The 16,533-nt window shown below is 40.7% G+C and overlaps 1 protein-coding gene and 1 pseudogene across 3 annotated transcripts in view; one reads left to right on the top strand and one right to left on the bottom strand.

The window, feature by feature from the left end:
- The window catches only part of Vnn1 (vanin 1), a 32,727-nt gene that overhangs the window by 3,421 nt on the left and 12,773 nt on the right, over positions 1-16,533 (top strand). For 2 of the 3 annotated variants that reach the window (XM_023714247.1, XM_023714248.1), the window contains exons 1-3: positions 6,238-6,320; positions 6,833-7,124; positions 8,587-8,945. In XM_023714247.1, coding sequence (XP_023570015.1) covers positions 6,845-7,124; positions 8,587-8,945 — 639 coding nt within the window. In that variant the 5' untranslated portion in view covers positions 6,238-6,320; positions 6,833-6,844. Of the gene's footprint in view, positions 1-6,127; positions 6,321-6,832; positions 7,125-8,586; positions 8,946-16,533 lie in introns of those variants that run through there. The other variant, XM_023714249.1, reaches the window with a different exon arrangement.
- LOC111816573 lies at positions 12,121-12,233 on the bottom strand (annotated as a pseudogene).

Below are 16,533 nucleotides of genomic sequence, written 5' to 3'. Positions count from 1 at the left end.
ATGATGTGGAACAGTTTTTCACATATTCATTTTGCTATTTGTACTTCTTCACCCGAAAAGTGTGTATTCATTTCAGATGCCTAGCATTTGGGTTGGGTTTTTAACTCTTGGAGGTCTGATTTCTTTCGTGAGTTCTTCATACATTCTTGCTATTAGTCCTTTGCCTGAGGAACAGCTGGCAAAATTTGTTCCCATTCTGTGGCTTCTCTTCACTCTGTTTTGTTTTGTTTTTGTGTGTACTTGCTGTGCACAAGCTTTTTAATAAGATGCGATCCCAGTTGTTAATTCTTTCTGATATTTTCTGTATGATCGGGGTTTTGTTCATAAAGTCTTTGCTGATACCAGTGTCTTCATGAGTTCTACCTATTCCATCTTCCTGAAGATTAAGTGTTTATGTTTTAATATTTAGACCTTTGATCCATTTCAAATTTGCTTAGTTCAGGATGAAAGATATGGGTCTAGTTTTAATCCTCGTCATGTGGAAAGGTAGTTTTCCCACCATCACTTAGTAAAGAGGTTACCATTCTTCCAGTGAGGATGTTCAGCTCCTTTGTCAAAGATAAGGTGGCTAAGTGTGGAGTTGTTTCTTCATCTTCTAGTCTGTCCCACTGATTCTCTGGTCTGTTTTTTTTTTTGTTTTTATTTTCTCCCAGTATCATTCTGTTTTTATCACAATAGCTTCATAGTGTAATTTCAAGTCAGGGATGGTGATGCTTCTTGCCTTGCCTTTGTTGCCCAGAATTGCTTTTGCTATTATACGTCTCTTTGTTTCAAATGAATTTTAGTATTACTTTCTCTAATTCAATGAGATATGCTACTGTTATTTTGATTGGGATTGCATTACATTTATATAACAATTTTTTGGGGTATGGCTATTTTCATTATATTGTTTCTTTCTACACAAGAACAAAGGATATATTTCCATTTTCTGGTATCCTCTTTTATCTCCTTTTTCAGAGAGAGTACTATAGTTTTCAATACAGATGTCTTTTGCTTCTTTTGTTAGATTGATTTCTAGGTATTTCATCTATTTGAATGGTATTTGAATGCTGTTGTGAAGGATGTGGCTTCCTCAATTTCTCTTTCAGTGTGTTTGTTGTTCATGTACAGGAATGCTATTGATTTTTGAGTCTTAACTTTGTATCCAGCTAGGGCCAGCCAGATACCTCAGCAGACTAAAGCACCGGCTTAGGCAGGTGCAGCAACTGGGGTTCGATCCCCATCCTGCCATGCTGGCCGCATGCCCAGAGCATGCACTGAGACTGGGCATGGTGGTGCATGCCTGTAATCCCAGTGCTTGGGATGCTGAAAACAGGAGGACCACTATGAGTCCAGTCTGTGTAGTGAGATCCTGTAGACCGTGTACTAAAATACAAACAAAACAAAACAAAACAACTTTTATCCAATTATATCACTGAATTTGGTTATTATTTAGAAGTGTTTTGTTAGAGTTTTTGGGTCTTCCATGTAAAGTATCATGGCATCTGTGAATAATGATAATTTCACTTCCTTTCCGATCCTGCTTTTTTTTTTTTTATGGTACCAGTGATCAAACTTAGGATCTTGTGCCAGGCAGTCACTTAAGCTGCTGAGCTATCTTCCCTGGCCTTTCCAATCCTTATTCCTTTCATTTCTCTCTTTTGTCTAATTGCTCTGGCTAGTGCTTCCAGAACTACACTGAATAGGAGTGGTGGTATGGGACATCCTGATCTTGTTCCTGATTTTAGAGTAAAAGCTTTGTGGTTTTGACCTTTTAGTGTGATGTTGGCTGTTGGTTTGTCATAGGCGGCTTTAATCAGATGGAGATAAAGGCAACTTATTCTAATTCTTTGCAGGGATATTATCATAAATATGTTTTGGACTTTCTCAAATTTTTTTTGTGCATCTATTGAGGTAATTATATGGCTTTTGTCCTTGGCTTGGTTTATATGGTGCACTATGTTTACTGATTTGTGTGATGTTGAACCATCCCTGTATCACTGGGATGAATTCTATTTGGTCATGTTGTATATAATCTTTTTGATGATATACTGTATTTTACTTGCCAATGTCTTATTGAGGACTTTTTCATCTGTGTTTCTTAGGGAGATGGGCCTGTAGTTCTCTTTTCAGGTTGTGTGTTTCTCTGGCTTTAGTATCAGGGTAATACTTGCCTCCAGGAATGAATTAGGGAGCATTGTTTCCTTTTCAATTTAATTGAAGTGTTTGAGAAGTAGCAACATTTAGTCCTCTCTAAATTTCTTGTAGAATTCAGTAGTGAATCTTTCCTGGCCTGGTTGTTTTTTTATTGGTAGAGTTTTAATTACATCTTCCATTTCATTGACTGATATTGGTTTATTTAGAATTTTTATATCTTCCTGACTCAGCTTTGGTAATTTATATGTATCTAGATATCTGTCCATGTCTTCTGATTTCTATTACAGTACAAGTTCTGGAAGTAGGGATGGATGATCTGGATTTTTGTAGGGTCTGTTGCAATTTCATCCTTTTCATTTCTCATTGCATGAATTTGATTTTTTTTATTTCCTTTTTGATTAAGTTGGCCAAGGTTTTGTCAATTTTATTTATTTCATCTGTTAAAGAACCAACTCTTTCATTCTTTAATTCTTTGTATTGTTTTCTTAATCTCAAGTGCATTAATTTCTGCTCTGATCTTTATAATTTTTCCCTTGTACAAGATCTGGGTTTGACTTACTCTTCTTCTCAAAGCTTGAGGTTCAACATTAGGTTGTTTATCTCAGCTGGCTCTATTTTTCTGATATGGAAATTCACCACTAGAAATTTCCCTGCTAAATCGCTCTTCTTGCATCCCATCAGTTTTGGTATGTTGTGTTGTCATTATTACATCATTGTAGAAACTGTCTAATTTCTTACTTAATTTCATCTGTGTTCCGTTGGTTATTCAAGAGGATGCTATTTAATTTCCATGTGTTTATTAAGTTGTTTGTTGTTTTTTGCTGTTGATTTCCAAATTTGTTGCACTATGGTCTGATAATACGCATAACACAATTTCAGTTTCTTGCTTTTCCATGTATCCTGCAGCTATTTCCACCATAGTTCCTGTGACAATTAAGATGGATTCTGGGCTTAGTAAGATAGCTCTGCTGTATCTAGACAGGTCACTGAAGTGTGACCTCATGTCAATTTCAGACAAGACTGGGCAGTTCAGGGTGGTATGGCTTTAGACTTGTGCTAACCTCAGTAACATAATTGTTTATATAGTTCTTCTTTCAGCAATTAATTTCATGAGTTTACATCTTTATTCATTGTATGCCTAAAAGCATATTAATAGTTTTTAAAGAGTTAATCTCTTAAATTACATAGAAACACCAAGTGGGGTAAAATAATATTAGTTGTTAGCTAATCATTTTTCTCAATAGAATGAATTCTTTTTAAAAATAAAAAAGAGTTACAAATGGACATTCAACAGCAAATGCTGTGAATTCCTGTGCATTTATATACGTATTAATGTTTATCTAGATTTTTATTACTTTAAACAGTTTTTGTTTAAAGGACTTGCTAGTGTCCTTTCATTGCACCTCACAGAGTTTCCTTGTTAATTTCATTTAAGCAAGAACTTCTTGCTTATAGAAGAGAAGAGGTTTTGTAGTAACGAGTTCCCCTGGTTTGTATTTATGTGGAAATCTCTTAATGTCTCCACCACTTTTAAAAAACAGTTTTTGTGGCTGCAGGACTCTTGGTGACAGCTTTCTGTCAGCACGTCACACTTAGCTTTGCGTGTGTTTGCTGCTTTCCCCTCAGGTTTCTGATGGGGAGCCTGAGCATGTTATGAGTCACTATCCTTCCTGCTTTTGAGAGTCACATTGTCTCTTTGACTTTCATGTGAATGTGGGACATTCCAGTCTGGGCCTTTGTGCTCATCTCGCTTTGAGTGTGTCAAGCATGGTGGAGTATTTATGTCCTGTTCAAATCTGGGAGGCTTTTGGCCATTATCTTTTCAAACTATTACTTTTGTCTTTCTGCTTTCAGCAATTAATTTCATGAGTTTACATCTTCATTCATTGCATACCTGAAAGCATATTAATAGTTTTTAAAGAGTTAATCTCTTAAATTATACAGAAACACAAAGTGGGATAGAACATTATTAGTTGTTAGCTAATCATTTTTTTTCTCAATAGAGTATATTCTTTGTAAAAAAAAAATAGAGTTACAAGTGGAAATTCAATAGCAAATACTGTGAATTCCTGTGCATTTACATATGTATTCATGTTTACCTGACTATAGATGTTTTTGTCCATTTGTCATTTCACAAGTCCTTTAGGGTCTATTCCCTTTACTTCAATCTTTTATTGCCATTTCTCAGACTTAGTAATCTAACTTGCCTTGTCTTCATGATCATTGCTTGAAGTCAGGGCCTTCACCCTGAACTACAACCCCAGCTCTATTTCAAATTTTTAAATTTCAAGACAGGCTCTCTCTAAGTTACTGAGTTGCTCAGACTGGGCTGAAATGAGGGATCTGTTTGCCTCAGCTTCCCACAGTCTACTCAAATCTTGGAATTAGTGTCACTGATTTTACTTTGATGGTAGTGATTTTCAGCTCCAAATTTCCTTTTGGTTTCTTCTAGGCTTTCTCTTTGTTGATGTTTCTATCTCACTCGTTTTCCTTGACTTTGTCCACATGCCCCTTGAACGTTGTTAAGATCATTACCATGAGGTCTGTCTTGTGGACCTACCTCTGATCTTTTTCAGGGGCAGTTTCTGTTGGTTTGTTTTGTGTTAGTCTTTGTGTTCTTTATGAATTGTTTATAACTGATTACATCTTATAATGCTGTGGCTTTGGATATTAGATTCTCCATTTTCAGGGGTTGATGCATTTCTTCTGTCTCCTCTTCTCTCTTCTGGTTTCCAAAAAGGAAAACATAAAGGAAAAAAACAAAGGAAACTACTGCTCTCTTTAAACACAGTGGTGGCTGCCGGACCTGGACATGGAAGTCAGGGCTTGAACACAGGGCAGTGTGGATGTAAGAGCAAGGCTGTTGCCCACCTTGGCATCTGCATGTCCTGCACAGAAGCAGCTTCAGTGCCCAGCACACAGAGCCCTGCGTTTGGAGGACAGCATCCTTACTGGTCCATCCTGTTCCCAGAAGTTGCCCACAGGTTCCTTCAGAAACAGACCCACGTGGGCTGGAGGTGGTGGGGGCTGGAATCACCTGCCATTCCTGAGCTGACAGCTGAAGTGAACTACAATTTACATTCCCAGGCTTCCGGAAGGTGTGAACCTTTGAATTGACTTCACAGTTTCAAAATGGTTCGTTAGACAGGTTCAGCAAATGGCACTTTTGTCTTGGGAGGAAGCCAGGTCCCTGATGTTCCTACTGTGCCTTCTTCCCAGGATCCTCCTGGTTCCCAGTTTTGGTTCGCTCATTTGAATTGCCTGTAATGTCTCTGCTTTGAGGCGTGGGTTCAATGAGCAGGCTACGCAGGTCTTTGCCCATAATATCTACATGATGCTGCAGACATTTAAAGATGAACACATAAGTGAATATGGATTGATTATAGGTTGTGATACAGAGTACTATGCCATGAAGGAAAAACATATACAGCCTTGAATCTTACCCTAGAGGACTTTCGAAATCAGGACCTCACACTTGCCAGGCTGGTGCTTGTGCTATTGAACTATATCCTGGCCTCCAAGAAGACCTTTGTACAACCAGATTCTCAACTGCATGGGGGTTTTAATTATTTTCTGAACTTCCTTTTCCTCCCTTCCTTCCTCCCTACCTCCCTTCTTTCCTTCCTTCCTTCTTTCCTTTATCTCCTCCTCTTTTTTTCCTTTTTTTTTTTGTCATCTGGGGATTGAACTCAGAGCCTTCATGACAAACTACATCCCCATCCCTATTTTAAAATTTTAAACTTTGAGACAGGATCTCTCTAAGTCATTGAGTTGCCCAGGCTGGGTTGAAACTTAGGATTTGCCAGCCTCAGCCTCCCTCAGCCCTGACATCATAAACATGTGGCACCCTTCTCATCTTACTTCTTCTATCTATTGTAATTCAGAATTTATTTTTGTATATAGGAAAAAATAGATTACGGCAACTATCATTCTGAATTAAGTTGAAAGCTAAGCTTGATTTAAATTTTTTCTTCCAAACAATGCATACCAGATTTGGCCACACTCCAGTACAAGAAAGGCTCAGCTGCCTGGCCAGAAACAATGGTATCTATGTGGTGGCAAATATAGGCGACAAGAAGGCCTGCAACACCAGTGACCCTCAGTGTCCCCCGGATGGCCGTTACCATTACAACACAAATGTGGTGTTCGATTCCCAGGGAAAGCTGGTGGCCCGCTACCATAAGGTAAAGTGAAAGCGCAAAGAAACAGGTCTTTGAATGCTTGGTGAGTTAGTGGGCGAGAGGGAGAAACTGTTACAGCTGATAATAAGGATGCTTTAGCGATGGAGTAGGAATGAAACATGAGAAGCAATGACCAGGTGTGGCGAGAGACTTTCAGGCTGAGTGTGTTTAGGAATTCACCAGACAGACTTGGTCGTGAGGAAGAGAATCTAATAATGTTCTTTGTTCATATGAAACAGCTAAGTCTCCTTGGCAAATAGAGATTATGTGTTTCACTCCTTTACCTCGGGAGGTGAGAGATAAGGGGGGGTCAAGTGCACATCAGTAATGTGAAGTTTGGACTACAGGCTCCCTCCCAGCAGGCAGGCTCTGGCTCTCCGTTTCCCAGAAGACCCAGCTCACAGATGAAACTGGCACTGCCTAATGAGATGTGAGCATCCACTTTGCCAGTCACAGTGATTTCCAGGTCAATAACTTAAAGGGTATCTTTTTCTTTAATTTTCCGTTCATCACAGCAAAACCTTTTCATGGGTGAAGAACAATTTGATACACCGAAGGAGGTTGAGGTTGTGACTTTTGACACTGCCTTTGGGAAGTTTGGCATTTTCACGTGTTTTGATGTGCTCTTCCACGACCCTGCTGTCACGCTGGTGGACAAGTGCCATGTGGACACCGTCCTCTTCCCCACAGCTTGGATGAACGTCTTGCCACATTTGTCAGCCATTGAGTTCCACTCGGCTTGGGCTCTGGGAATGGGGGTCAACTTCCTGGCCTCTAATATACACAACCCTCAGCAGAGAATGACAGGTGATGTGGGGACTGTGGGACTCACTTTCACAAGAGCATCTTTTAGTGATGTGTACTCCCCAACACAATCATTTCCATCTGGATATATGTATGTAAGTGTGTATGTATGCATGTATTTTTAGTACTAGGGATTAAATCCAAAGTTCCTGCTCTGAGCTACATCCACCTTCTCATTTTGAGGTATTTATTTATTTTTGTATTTTTGAGACAGGGTCTTGCTACGCAGTTCAGGCTGGCCTTGAGCTCATTTTGTAGCCCAGGCTAATTTCAAACTTGCAGTGAGTCTCCTGCCTCAGCCTCCTGAGTGCTGGGATTGCAGGTGAGCGCTGCCTCACCCGGCTTTTATTTTTTTTTATCTGTACATGTTTGCCATGCCTAATTATCACACTCCTTATAGGGAATTTGCCCCTGTACTTAGTATATCTTCATTCCTTTTTTCAATTTCCCTTCCCAGCTTCAACCCTTCTTCCTCTTCCCATTTACAGAAGTTTTGTCTCCAATTTTTTCTTCCATTTACTTTTTTATGTTTTACTTTCTTTCCTTCCCTTCTCCTTCCCTTATGAAACTATTCACATACAATGGAACACTGTTATGTCATTAGGAAGGATAAACTTAAGCTTTTTTTTTTTTTTTTTGAAAGATTCATTTATTTGTTACACAGTCTTGCTATGCAGCTTAAACTCAGTAGTCCTCTTGTCTCAGCCTTCCCAGCACTGGGATAACAGGAGTGAGTCACCATGCTGAGTTTCAGTGGCTGAGATGGCGCAGGGCTGGCACAGCATGTGATACCAGGGATAGAGCTCCGATCCTTGCCAGGTAGATGCTTAGACTGCTGAGCTATCTCCTGTGCCCAACCTGAGCCATTTTTAGATAAATGGATGCACCTCAGGATCATAATTTTAAGTGCAATAAATTGGACACAGAAGTGTAATTATTGTATTGCTTCTCTTACATGGGAAACCCAAAGGGTAGATAAGAAGGAAAATTGGGGACAGATATTGCCAAGCAGGAAGAACTTCCTGTATAAAATGTATTTTGAGTCAGAGACTTGCTCAATTGCCCGGCCCGGGCTCAAACTTCAGGATGCTTCTACCTCAGCTCCTGGAGAACCAGAAGTGCAGGCATGTAGTGTTCTGTCTAGCTCTTGGATTTTACACATCTAGCAGGTGACATGCTGTAGAATTAACCTCAATCTAAATTATTGTGTAGATATCGTTTTAGTCAACTTGAATATACATGCCTATTCTGTTTTGGCCTGAAACTTTTCCTTCCTGGTGTCATATTTTATTGGATTTTGTCTTAACTCTCTGGCTCCTTATCAACAACTTTTACTAAAATTAGTGAAGCATATGACTTACAGGAAATAAAAAGGTAACTTGGTTTACAATAACAATAACAATAACAACTATGAGATACCCTTTCATAGTATTTCATAGCTGTATTTTCGACTGCTTTCTTCCAGGAAGTGGAATCTATGCACCAGATTTTCCAAGAACATTTCATTACGATATGAAGACCAAAGAGGGAAAACTCCTCCTGTCCCAGCTGGAGTCCCACCCCTACCGTCCCAAAGTGAATTGGACTTCTTATGCCAGCAGTATTGACGCCTTCTCAGTGGGAAACCAGGAATTTAAGGGAACCGTCTTTCATGATGAATACACCTTTGTGGAGCTCAAGGGAATTGCAGGAAATTACACAGTCTGCCAGAAAGATCTCTGCTGTCATCTAAGCTACCAGATGTCTGAGCTCAGGTCAGATGAAGTTTATGCCTTTGGAGCGTTTGACGACCTTCATACTGTTGAAGGACGCTATCATCTGCAGGTAATGTTTGGGGTCAAAAGAGTTATGCTGTAGCATACACATGCATTGGTGAATTTGAATATTACAGAAACAATGACTTTAGTACCCTATATGGATTTCCCTCTTTAGGGAACTTATCCTATCTTTTTTTCTTTATTTGAAACAAATTGAGCTGGGAAGCCTCTATTTTTATTTGCTAAATCTTGCAGTTCTACATGTCAGTCTATTAAAGTACCTGCTTATGCAGAGTGCAGTGGCCAGAGTTCAGTCACCAGCTTGCCTTGTCAGCCCTGCCCCTGGGGCACGCTGGGACAGCAATGGAGACTGGGCGTGGTGGCACACGCCTATAATCCCAGTTCTTGGGAGGCTAAAATCAGGAGGATCATTATGAGTCCGATCTGTGTAGCGAGACCCTTTAGACCCTGAAATAAATAAATAAATAAATAAATAAATAAATAAATGTCAGTCCAATTTTAAACTGGTTGGAGAAAAAAGGTGCAATGTTCATTTTCAGTACTGATATTAAAAGTTATTCAAATTATAGATGATTTCGATGGATAATTAAATACTTACACCTTGCCTAAAATTTAGATATTTTCATTCATTCTATGTTCACTAACGTTGCTTCACAATCTTGTTGCTCACTGTCTTGCTTTATAAAGATCTCAACACTAAGTATGGGCTGGCGACAGCTGGAGCTATCTCTTGGACCCAACCTGAGCCATTTTTAGATAAATAGATGCACCTCAGGATCATAATTTTAAGTGCAATAAATGGGACACACAAGTGTAATTATTGTATTGCTTCTCTTACATGGGAAACCCAAAGGGTAGATAAGAAGGAAAACCGGGGACAGATATTGCCAAGCAGGAAGAACTTCCTTTATAAAATGTATTTTGAGTCCGAGGCTTGCTGAGTTGCCTGAGCCGGGCTTGGCAGCTGGCACTGTTCAGTAGACTAGTTTATCGCTGGAGCATCTGATATCTCCTAGCCCTTGACACGAAGAGCGAGCTGCCACAGTGTGCAGAGTCCTGCTCTGTTCTTCGGTGCTCTGGCCCCATGCTCTTGCACGCAAATAGCTGCAACACTACTTCACAGAGTTCCTCTGCTTGTTGCACCCCGACCCACCCCAATCCTTTCACTATTATTGCAGAAATAAAAAAAAAAATCACTTGGGATTATAACACTGTCTAACAATTCATCACTGACTAATTGAAAGGTCAAATTCTTAAACATGAAAGACTCACAAAGGCTTGAGGTGCGGTCCTTCCTTGCCCTGTCCCCTTCTTTCACCTGCATTCACCCGTGTCCCAGTGCCGATGCATCTGCCCGCCTCCAGTTTGCCAGCACCTGCAGAACTTGGGAAGCTTTCACAGTTTGTTTCCTCACAGTGATTTTCAGTCATTGTCTTCACCGTGGCACTTCTGCAGTGCTGCTGCCCCTCACCACCAGGGTTAGGTACTTCACTTGGGGGCTCCCAGAACATCATATGCTTCATGTCATCAAACTCACTTTATGTCACATTATTCATGCAATTGAGACTGTGTGCCTTTGAGCGGTGGAATGATAATGATGCCGTGACATCATTTGCTTCAGGATGTGCACTCTACCATTGGTTGTTTTTTTTTGTTTGTTTGTTTTTTTTTTGGCGGAACCGGAGATTGAACTCAGATCCTTGCATTTGCCAGTCAAGCGCTTATCCTACTGAGCCATCTCCCCAGCCCGTACCATTGGTTGTTTGACAAACATTTATTGAGTTCCAACTGTAACTCAGGTAGACATGCAGTACTCATGATACAAGGGTGAATATGGATAGACTCTCCTCCTGAGAAATTGTGTGTATAGAATAACAGAAAAACCTTTGAATAGATAGTCTCAATAAAGGCTCTCATGTGATAGAATGATAGAACATAGTAGGTACATTTTTCTCTTTCTTTCTTTCTTTCTTTCTCTCTCTCTCTCTCTCTCTCTCTCTCTCTCTCTCTCTCTTTCTTTCTTTCTTTCTTTCTTTCTTTCTTTCTCTCTTTTTGGCAGGGCAGAACCAACGATTGAACTCAGGCCCTTGTGCTTGCCAGGGAAGCACTCATTCTACTGAGCCATCTCCCCGGCCCACATTTTTCTGTAAGAGGATTAAGGGCTGAACTGAGTCTAATTTCAGGATTCAGGGCAATTTCTGGAGCCAATGCTATTATCTGGATGAAAGAGATTGGAAGCAATTCTGGGTAGAAGGGGCAGATGAGCAAGAGTGTGGATACCAGTGTGCAGGAAGAGCAAAAGCTGGGGTGGACCCTGTGTTGTATCCCATAAGGCCCTACCTTGTGCACTTAAGATCCATACTTCATTCTGCTTTTGGAAGGCAGCAGTTGAAAGGTGTTTCGCAAGGGAATGATATGCTCAGGTCTGCTTTTGAATGAACCATTTTGGCACACAATATAATTTGAAGCCAAGGTTAAAAAACTAGAGAGAGTAATAAAGTGGTCCTATTAGGCTGTGGGCCAAGATTACATAAGTAGAAATAAATTCATAGTATAACATAAGAAATATTTGGGGAATAAAACTCAGTGGCTAATTTGATATGGAACTAGAAAGTAGAATGAAGGGCCTAAAGTATACCAGCTTCTGGCAAGAGGGGTTAGGTGGATGGGATGGCTCTGAGAGATCTGGATTCTAGAGGACTGAATCAGGCGGCAAAGGGAAGATGCTGTGTTCACTTTGGGACCTGATAGTTTAGGGCCTAAAGCACTTATGGGTCGTTTAGCTGGAGCCACCCAATAGGGTGCTAATATATGGCTTTCAGACTCTAGGAAGATTGGACTTAGAAATATTATTTTGAGAATCAGCAGGATATAGGTGATGATTAAGCCTCCAGAAATGTTGGGCTCTATAGAGGAGGCTATGCTGTTTCCCTGAAAATGAGACCTAACTAGAAAGTAATCAGCCTAGAAATAAAAAACCCCAGCCCCAGTCACCTTGCCTTATCTGCTATTACTGAGTAGCCGCTGAGCAAGAGAAGAGTGGGGTATCGTCTGCACGACACTGGTCTTCGGCATAGTAATGACCAGCCCTATTTTCCAGTTTGGGTATACAGAAAATGAGGAATGGTAGTACATGTGGAGCCATTAGGAACTCCAGTGTTTGGGCAGGCAATAGAAGAACAAGAGTGTACAAATCTGAGAAATAGAAGAATTTACAAAGAGAACGTTTGTGGATGCCAAAAATTTTAGACTCCTTCAGCCGGAAGATTTCAATTAACAATAATCGCGCCTCGGATAAACCTCATTGGCTACAATACTGCCACTGTTCAAAGCCGGAAGAAGTTTTGAATCAGGTTTATGAATATGCTTAGCATCATTGGTGTTGACGGGTACAATCCTGGTGGCACGTCCTGAGCTCACTGAGGGACACACAGATGACAGTGTTTGAGAAGCAAAGCCAAGACACTGAGAGTGAGTGAAGTTTTTCCCCAAAAGCTTTCAGAAAAGGGTAACAGACAGCACTAGACAGCGACTTGTGGTCCGAAGTTTTATTTGTTTCCAGCAGATGACAGAGTGTTGGCTGTATGCACAGGCCTGAGGGAGAGAGCAACAAAAGGCGAGAGGATGCAAGCAGAAGAGGAATCAGTACTCGATGGCAGTTGGTGATGTCTACTGGCACCACGCATGGTTTAGAATTTGGATTTATCCAATTATAGAAGAACTTTGACATCTATTTGGTGTATGATCAGCAGAGTCTGGGGCAACACCCTGAAGAAAACAAAGAAGTCTATCTACTGGAAAACACGCAAATACTCACCCAAAATATCTTAAAGAAATACACTAGAGTCTTATGTTTAATCCACTTTGATTTTAATGCCAAATGGTTTAGAAAATCCTTTATTTTCAGGGAAGTTTGGATTTTGGCATTGAGGATAAGGGATTTTGTTATTGTATGATAGTGATAATCTTTAAAAATCAAATTATGATTTTTTTATTATGCAAGAAAAGCACTATTGTCATTAAAAGTTACTTCTTAACCAAAGAAGAGGATAGAAAGATGAAGTAAAGCCCTGCCTTGTGTCACACATTTTCGAGTGTCACATGGCCCATGCATGTGATTTTGTAACACTAGTAAGGATGCAGAAGAAAAAAGAAGTGGTGGCATTTCCCATGGGCAGGGCTTGGTGGAAGGTGGCAAGCTCCAGCGTGAAGAGCTGAAGGATGCAGAAATGTGGAGCAGCTGGGAGCTGGGCAGCCCGGACATCTGAAGGAGCTGTGGAGCAAATCACACAAAATTCAGTGATAGAAAACAAAAATTTTTTTTTTCTGTATTTTAGGGAAGGGTCTACAGGGTGTTCAGTGTCTCACTACTAGATTGGACTTGTGACCTGCCGGTTTACAGCCTCTGAAGAGCTGGAATTACAGGCACGCGCCACCACGCCCAGTCTCAATTGACGTCTCAGCACGCCCCGAGGGGCGGGGCACGCATGGCAGGCCCTGGTGGGCCAGTTTGCAGGTGCTTTAATCCGCTGAGCTATTTGGTCTGCTCTCACCAGTTCTTTTTTATCAAATGCACTTAGGGGTTTTCTTCCTTAGATTGCTATTCTTGGGCCACTCCAAGGAGGGGATTTTGCAAATCAGCATAAGAGATTTTCCCCAAAGGTCAGAGCCAACTAAATCACCAGCCTCTGGGGCTTTGGAATATACAATTTAATCCCCAATGGTACAAGAAATTAGAGATGAATCATCTGCTAAAAACCACAATTCAAATTCAGGGACTTCTTCAGTGATGTGTTAGCAGATGGGCATTGCCCTCAGAAAATCTTGGGGAGGTCTTTCTTCTCCATGTAGTAGCAACCTGGCCTTGGTCCCATCTCTGAACTCTTTAAATCCCTACTAATCGCCATCTAAACCCTGCAGATCAGTTTTCAGTTACCAAGTATTTATGTAACGCCTGTCAGAGCAGCCACTTGATACAAGATAGGGATGGTAAGGTGAGTAGGAGAGAGGCAACCATCGCCTTAGGCAGCTATGTCTAAAGGGAGTGTTGAGAAGTATTGAGCCAACCAGGACATTAAGAAGACTGCTATTTAATTCTGACTGTGGCAAATGATTCAAAGGAAAGTACCACATGAAATTAGAGCCCATCCCTGGAGGACCCAGCTTGCCCTGGAGGAAGGGTAATAACAACACACTCTGGATTTGCCCCTTTCATGCCTCTCATGGTCTTCATATACTGATCCTCATACACGGGGTTTCTTTGAATCAATTCTTTCTAGGGTTTTCAGGACCTTTGACTTAATAAGTAAATTTAGTGTTAAATACTAAATTTACTGGCATGTAGGGTTCCCAATAGATGTTAACTTTTCTTATCAGATCATTAATGAAAATAAACATAATCATTTCTTTTAATCATCACCCCTACTTCACCAGGTTTCACTCAAATCAATACTGGCTGAATTCCAAATAGCCTGTTATTCAATTCCGTTCTTGCTGTAGTCCTTCTCGTTGTCAACTGTCCTTTCCCTTCTTACCATTTGCGTTAGTTTGATCATATCCAACCTCATTAATTTTACCTCAGAGTAATCACAGACATAATTAGGAAGAGAAATAGCATTAGAGACTTATAGTACTTTAGTTCTCTCTTTCTCATCTGCCCCATTCCCCTTTCTGGAGGCAAGCAAGCAATTTTAAATAGTGTATGTAGGCAGTGGGTGTGTGTAGGGGTACTCAGGAATCACACCCAGGGCTTCTCTACCACTGAGCTACATATCTAATTCTACAGTTTTTGTTTTGAGGCAAGGTCTCCCTAAGCTGTGTGGAATGTATTCAAACTTGTGATTCTCCTGTGTCAGCCTCTAAGAAGCTAGGACTAGAGGCACGCACCAATATGCCTGACTGCAAATTTGACTCTTTGAAAGTTTTTCTGTTTATAAATAATATTGCTGTATTTTATTCATACATTGTAGTCCCATTTCATTTCCTTTATTCTCTCCTTTTTCTTTCTATCCAAGACTTACAACCTCTTATTGCCTGGATTGTTCTAAGTAATTCATGCACATAGTAAGGTAAAATACACTAACATCTTATAAAATAGTAAGATGTACTGTCCCTAGTCATCCTCGTTCTCCTTCCTAGTGATATAGGAAACATGATACAGGGATGGTATATGGATCTCCACAGAATAACTTACAACTTACTAGATGTCAGAATGCTGAAATCATCTCTAAACTTGGGGAGTGAATTCTAGAAAGAACAGAGGTTAGGAGTGGAAGAATTTATTGAGAGAAAGAAAGCTTCTGTCCATGAGAAACCAAAAGGGGGCTCGAGTGGGAGGCCCACTGACCCCACTTCTCATGGGTGTTTATTGAGCAGTCCCAAGGGGAGGCAGGTATAGGGTGGGACAAAGCTACAGTCAACTAGTAAGACTACAAGAACAGCCACTTAGATACTATTGATCCAAGGGAAATCACAAGGTGTGTGTGAGGTGGGACAAAGCTGTGGGGAATCAGCAGATTACAACAAGTACAGCCACCTCGGGAATATTGATTAAATGGGGAAGCAAGTCACCTAGCAAGTGTACAAGGAATGAAACAAGTATTTTCCAGGAAGTAATGGGCTGGGGAGGTCTTGGTCCCCCAGACAAGGTTATTGGAGCCTATTCAGAGTGTCCATCGCTGCTGTCCATCCCTAGGAGAAGCCTTGAAGCCTGGTCTTCAGTGAATGTGCCTCTGGCCACAACTGTCTTCTGTGCTTCATGACCCAGCCCTGTCTAACTACCTGTAATGTTAGCAACTAACTTAGCAGCCTACAGTACTAGGAGCACTTGTGACTTTTATCTTTTTCACTTAAATTCATATTAAAATAGGGGAAATGCTAGATGTTAAATATGCTATTCATGTTCTTAGAAGAAAGAATTCTAAGCCACAACAGAGGTTAAAAGTAGGAAAATGTATTAGAGAAAAGAAATGGGGAATAGGGATAGGGGAAAGGGGAACAAGAAAGACTCTGGGGAGATGGGAGGGCCCCCATATGCTTTGCCAGTGAGCCCAACTCTCCAAGGAAGTTTTATAGAGCAAAATCATGAGGTGGATACAACACAAGTCAAAATTATGATCAGCCAGTGATATTGCAAGTGCCATTGCTTAGGTACTTTTGATTCAACGCTAGTTGGCCATGAACTCAAAAAACAATCCTCTTGCCTCACCTTCTTGGGCATTAGGATTACAGGTGTGTACCACCACACCTGGAAGTTTGAACAGTTTTAGTCTAAGTCTTAGTGGGTTGGAGAGGATGAGGCACCCCATGGGGTAATGAGATACTGTGATCTCAAAAGGGTGACCATTTTTAAGAACAGAATTATCACTAGGTAATGTTATGATAGATAGTGAAATGAGGTAGAAATACTCCTTCATTACTTCTCTCCTTCTGGTTTTTTTTTTTTTTTCTTGGTAAGACACTCTATATTTAGAATTAGGTAAACTCAATTCAGATGACCCCAATTCTGTTGGCACTATCTAAAGCATCTTGCTCAGGAGTCACATATATGCCTTCTTCTCTCCATCAGGGCTGGTCAGGGTGTTGACCTTGGCCACATCAAGGTCATACCGCTTCTTCAGAGCTTGTTTGATCTG

Source organism: Octodon degus, unplaced genomic scaffold (genome assembly GCF_000260255.1).
Source record: "Octodon degus isolate 3935 unplaced genomic scaffold, OctDeg1.0 scaffold00034, whole genome shotgun sequence".
Lineage (NCBI taxonomy): Eukaryota > Metazoa > Chordata > Mammalia > Rodentia > Octodontidae > Octodon > Octodon degus.
The sequence above is the reverse complement of the archived record's forward strand: the minus strand, read 5'-3'. Positions and strand labels throughout refer to the sequence as shown.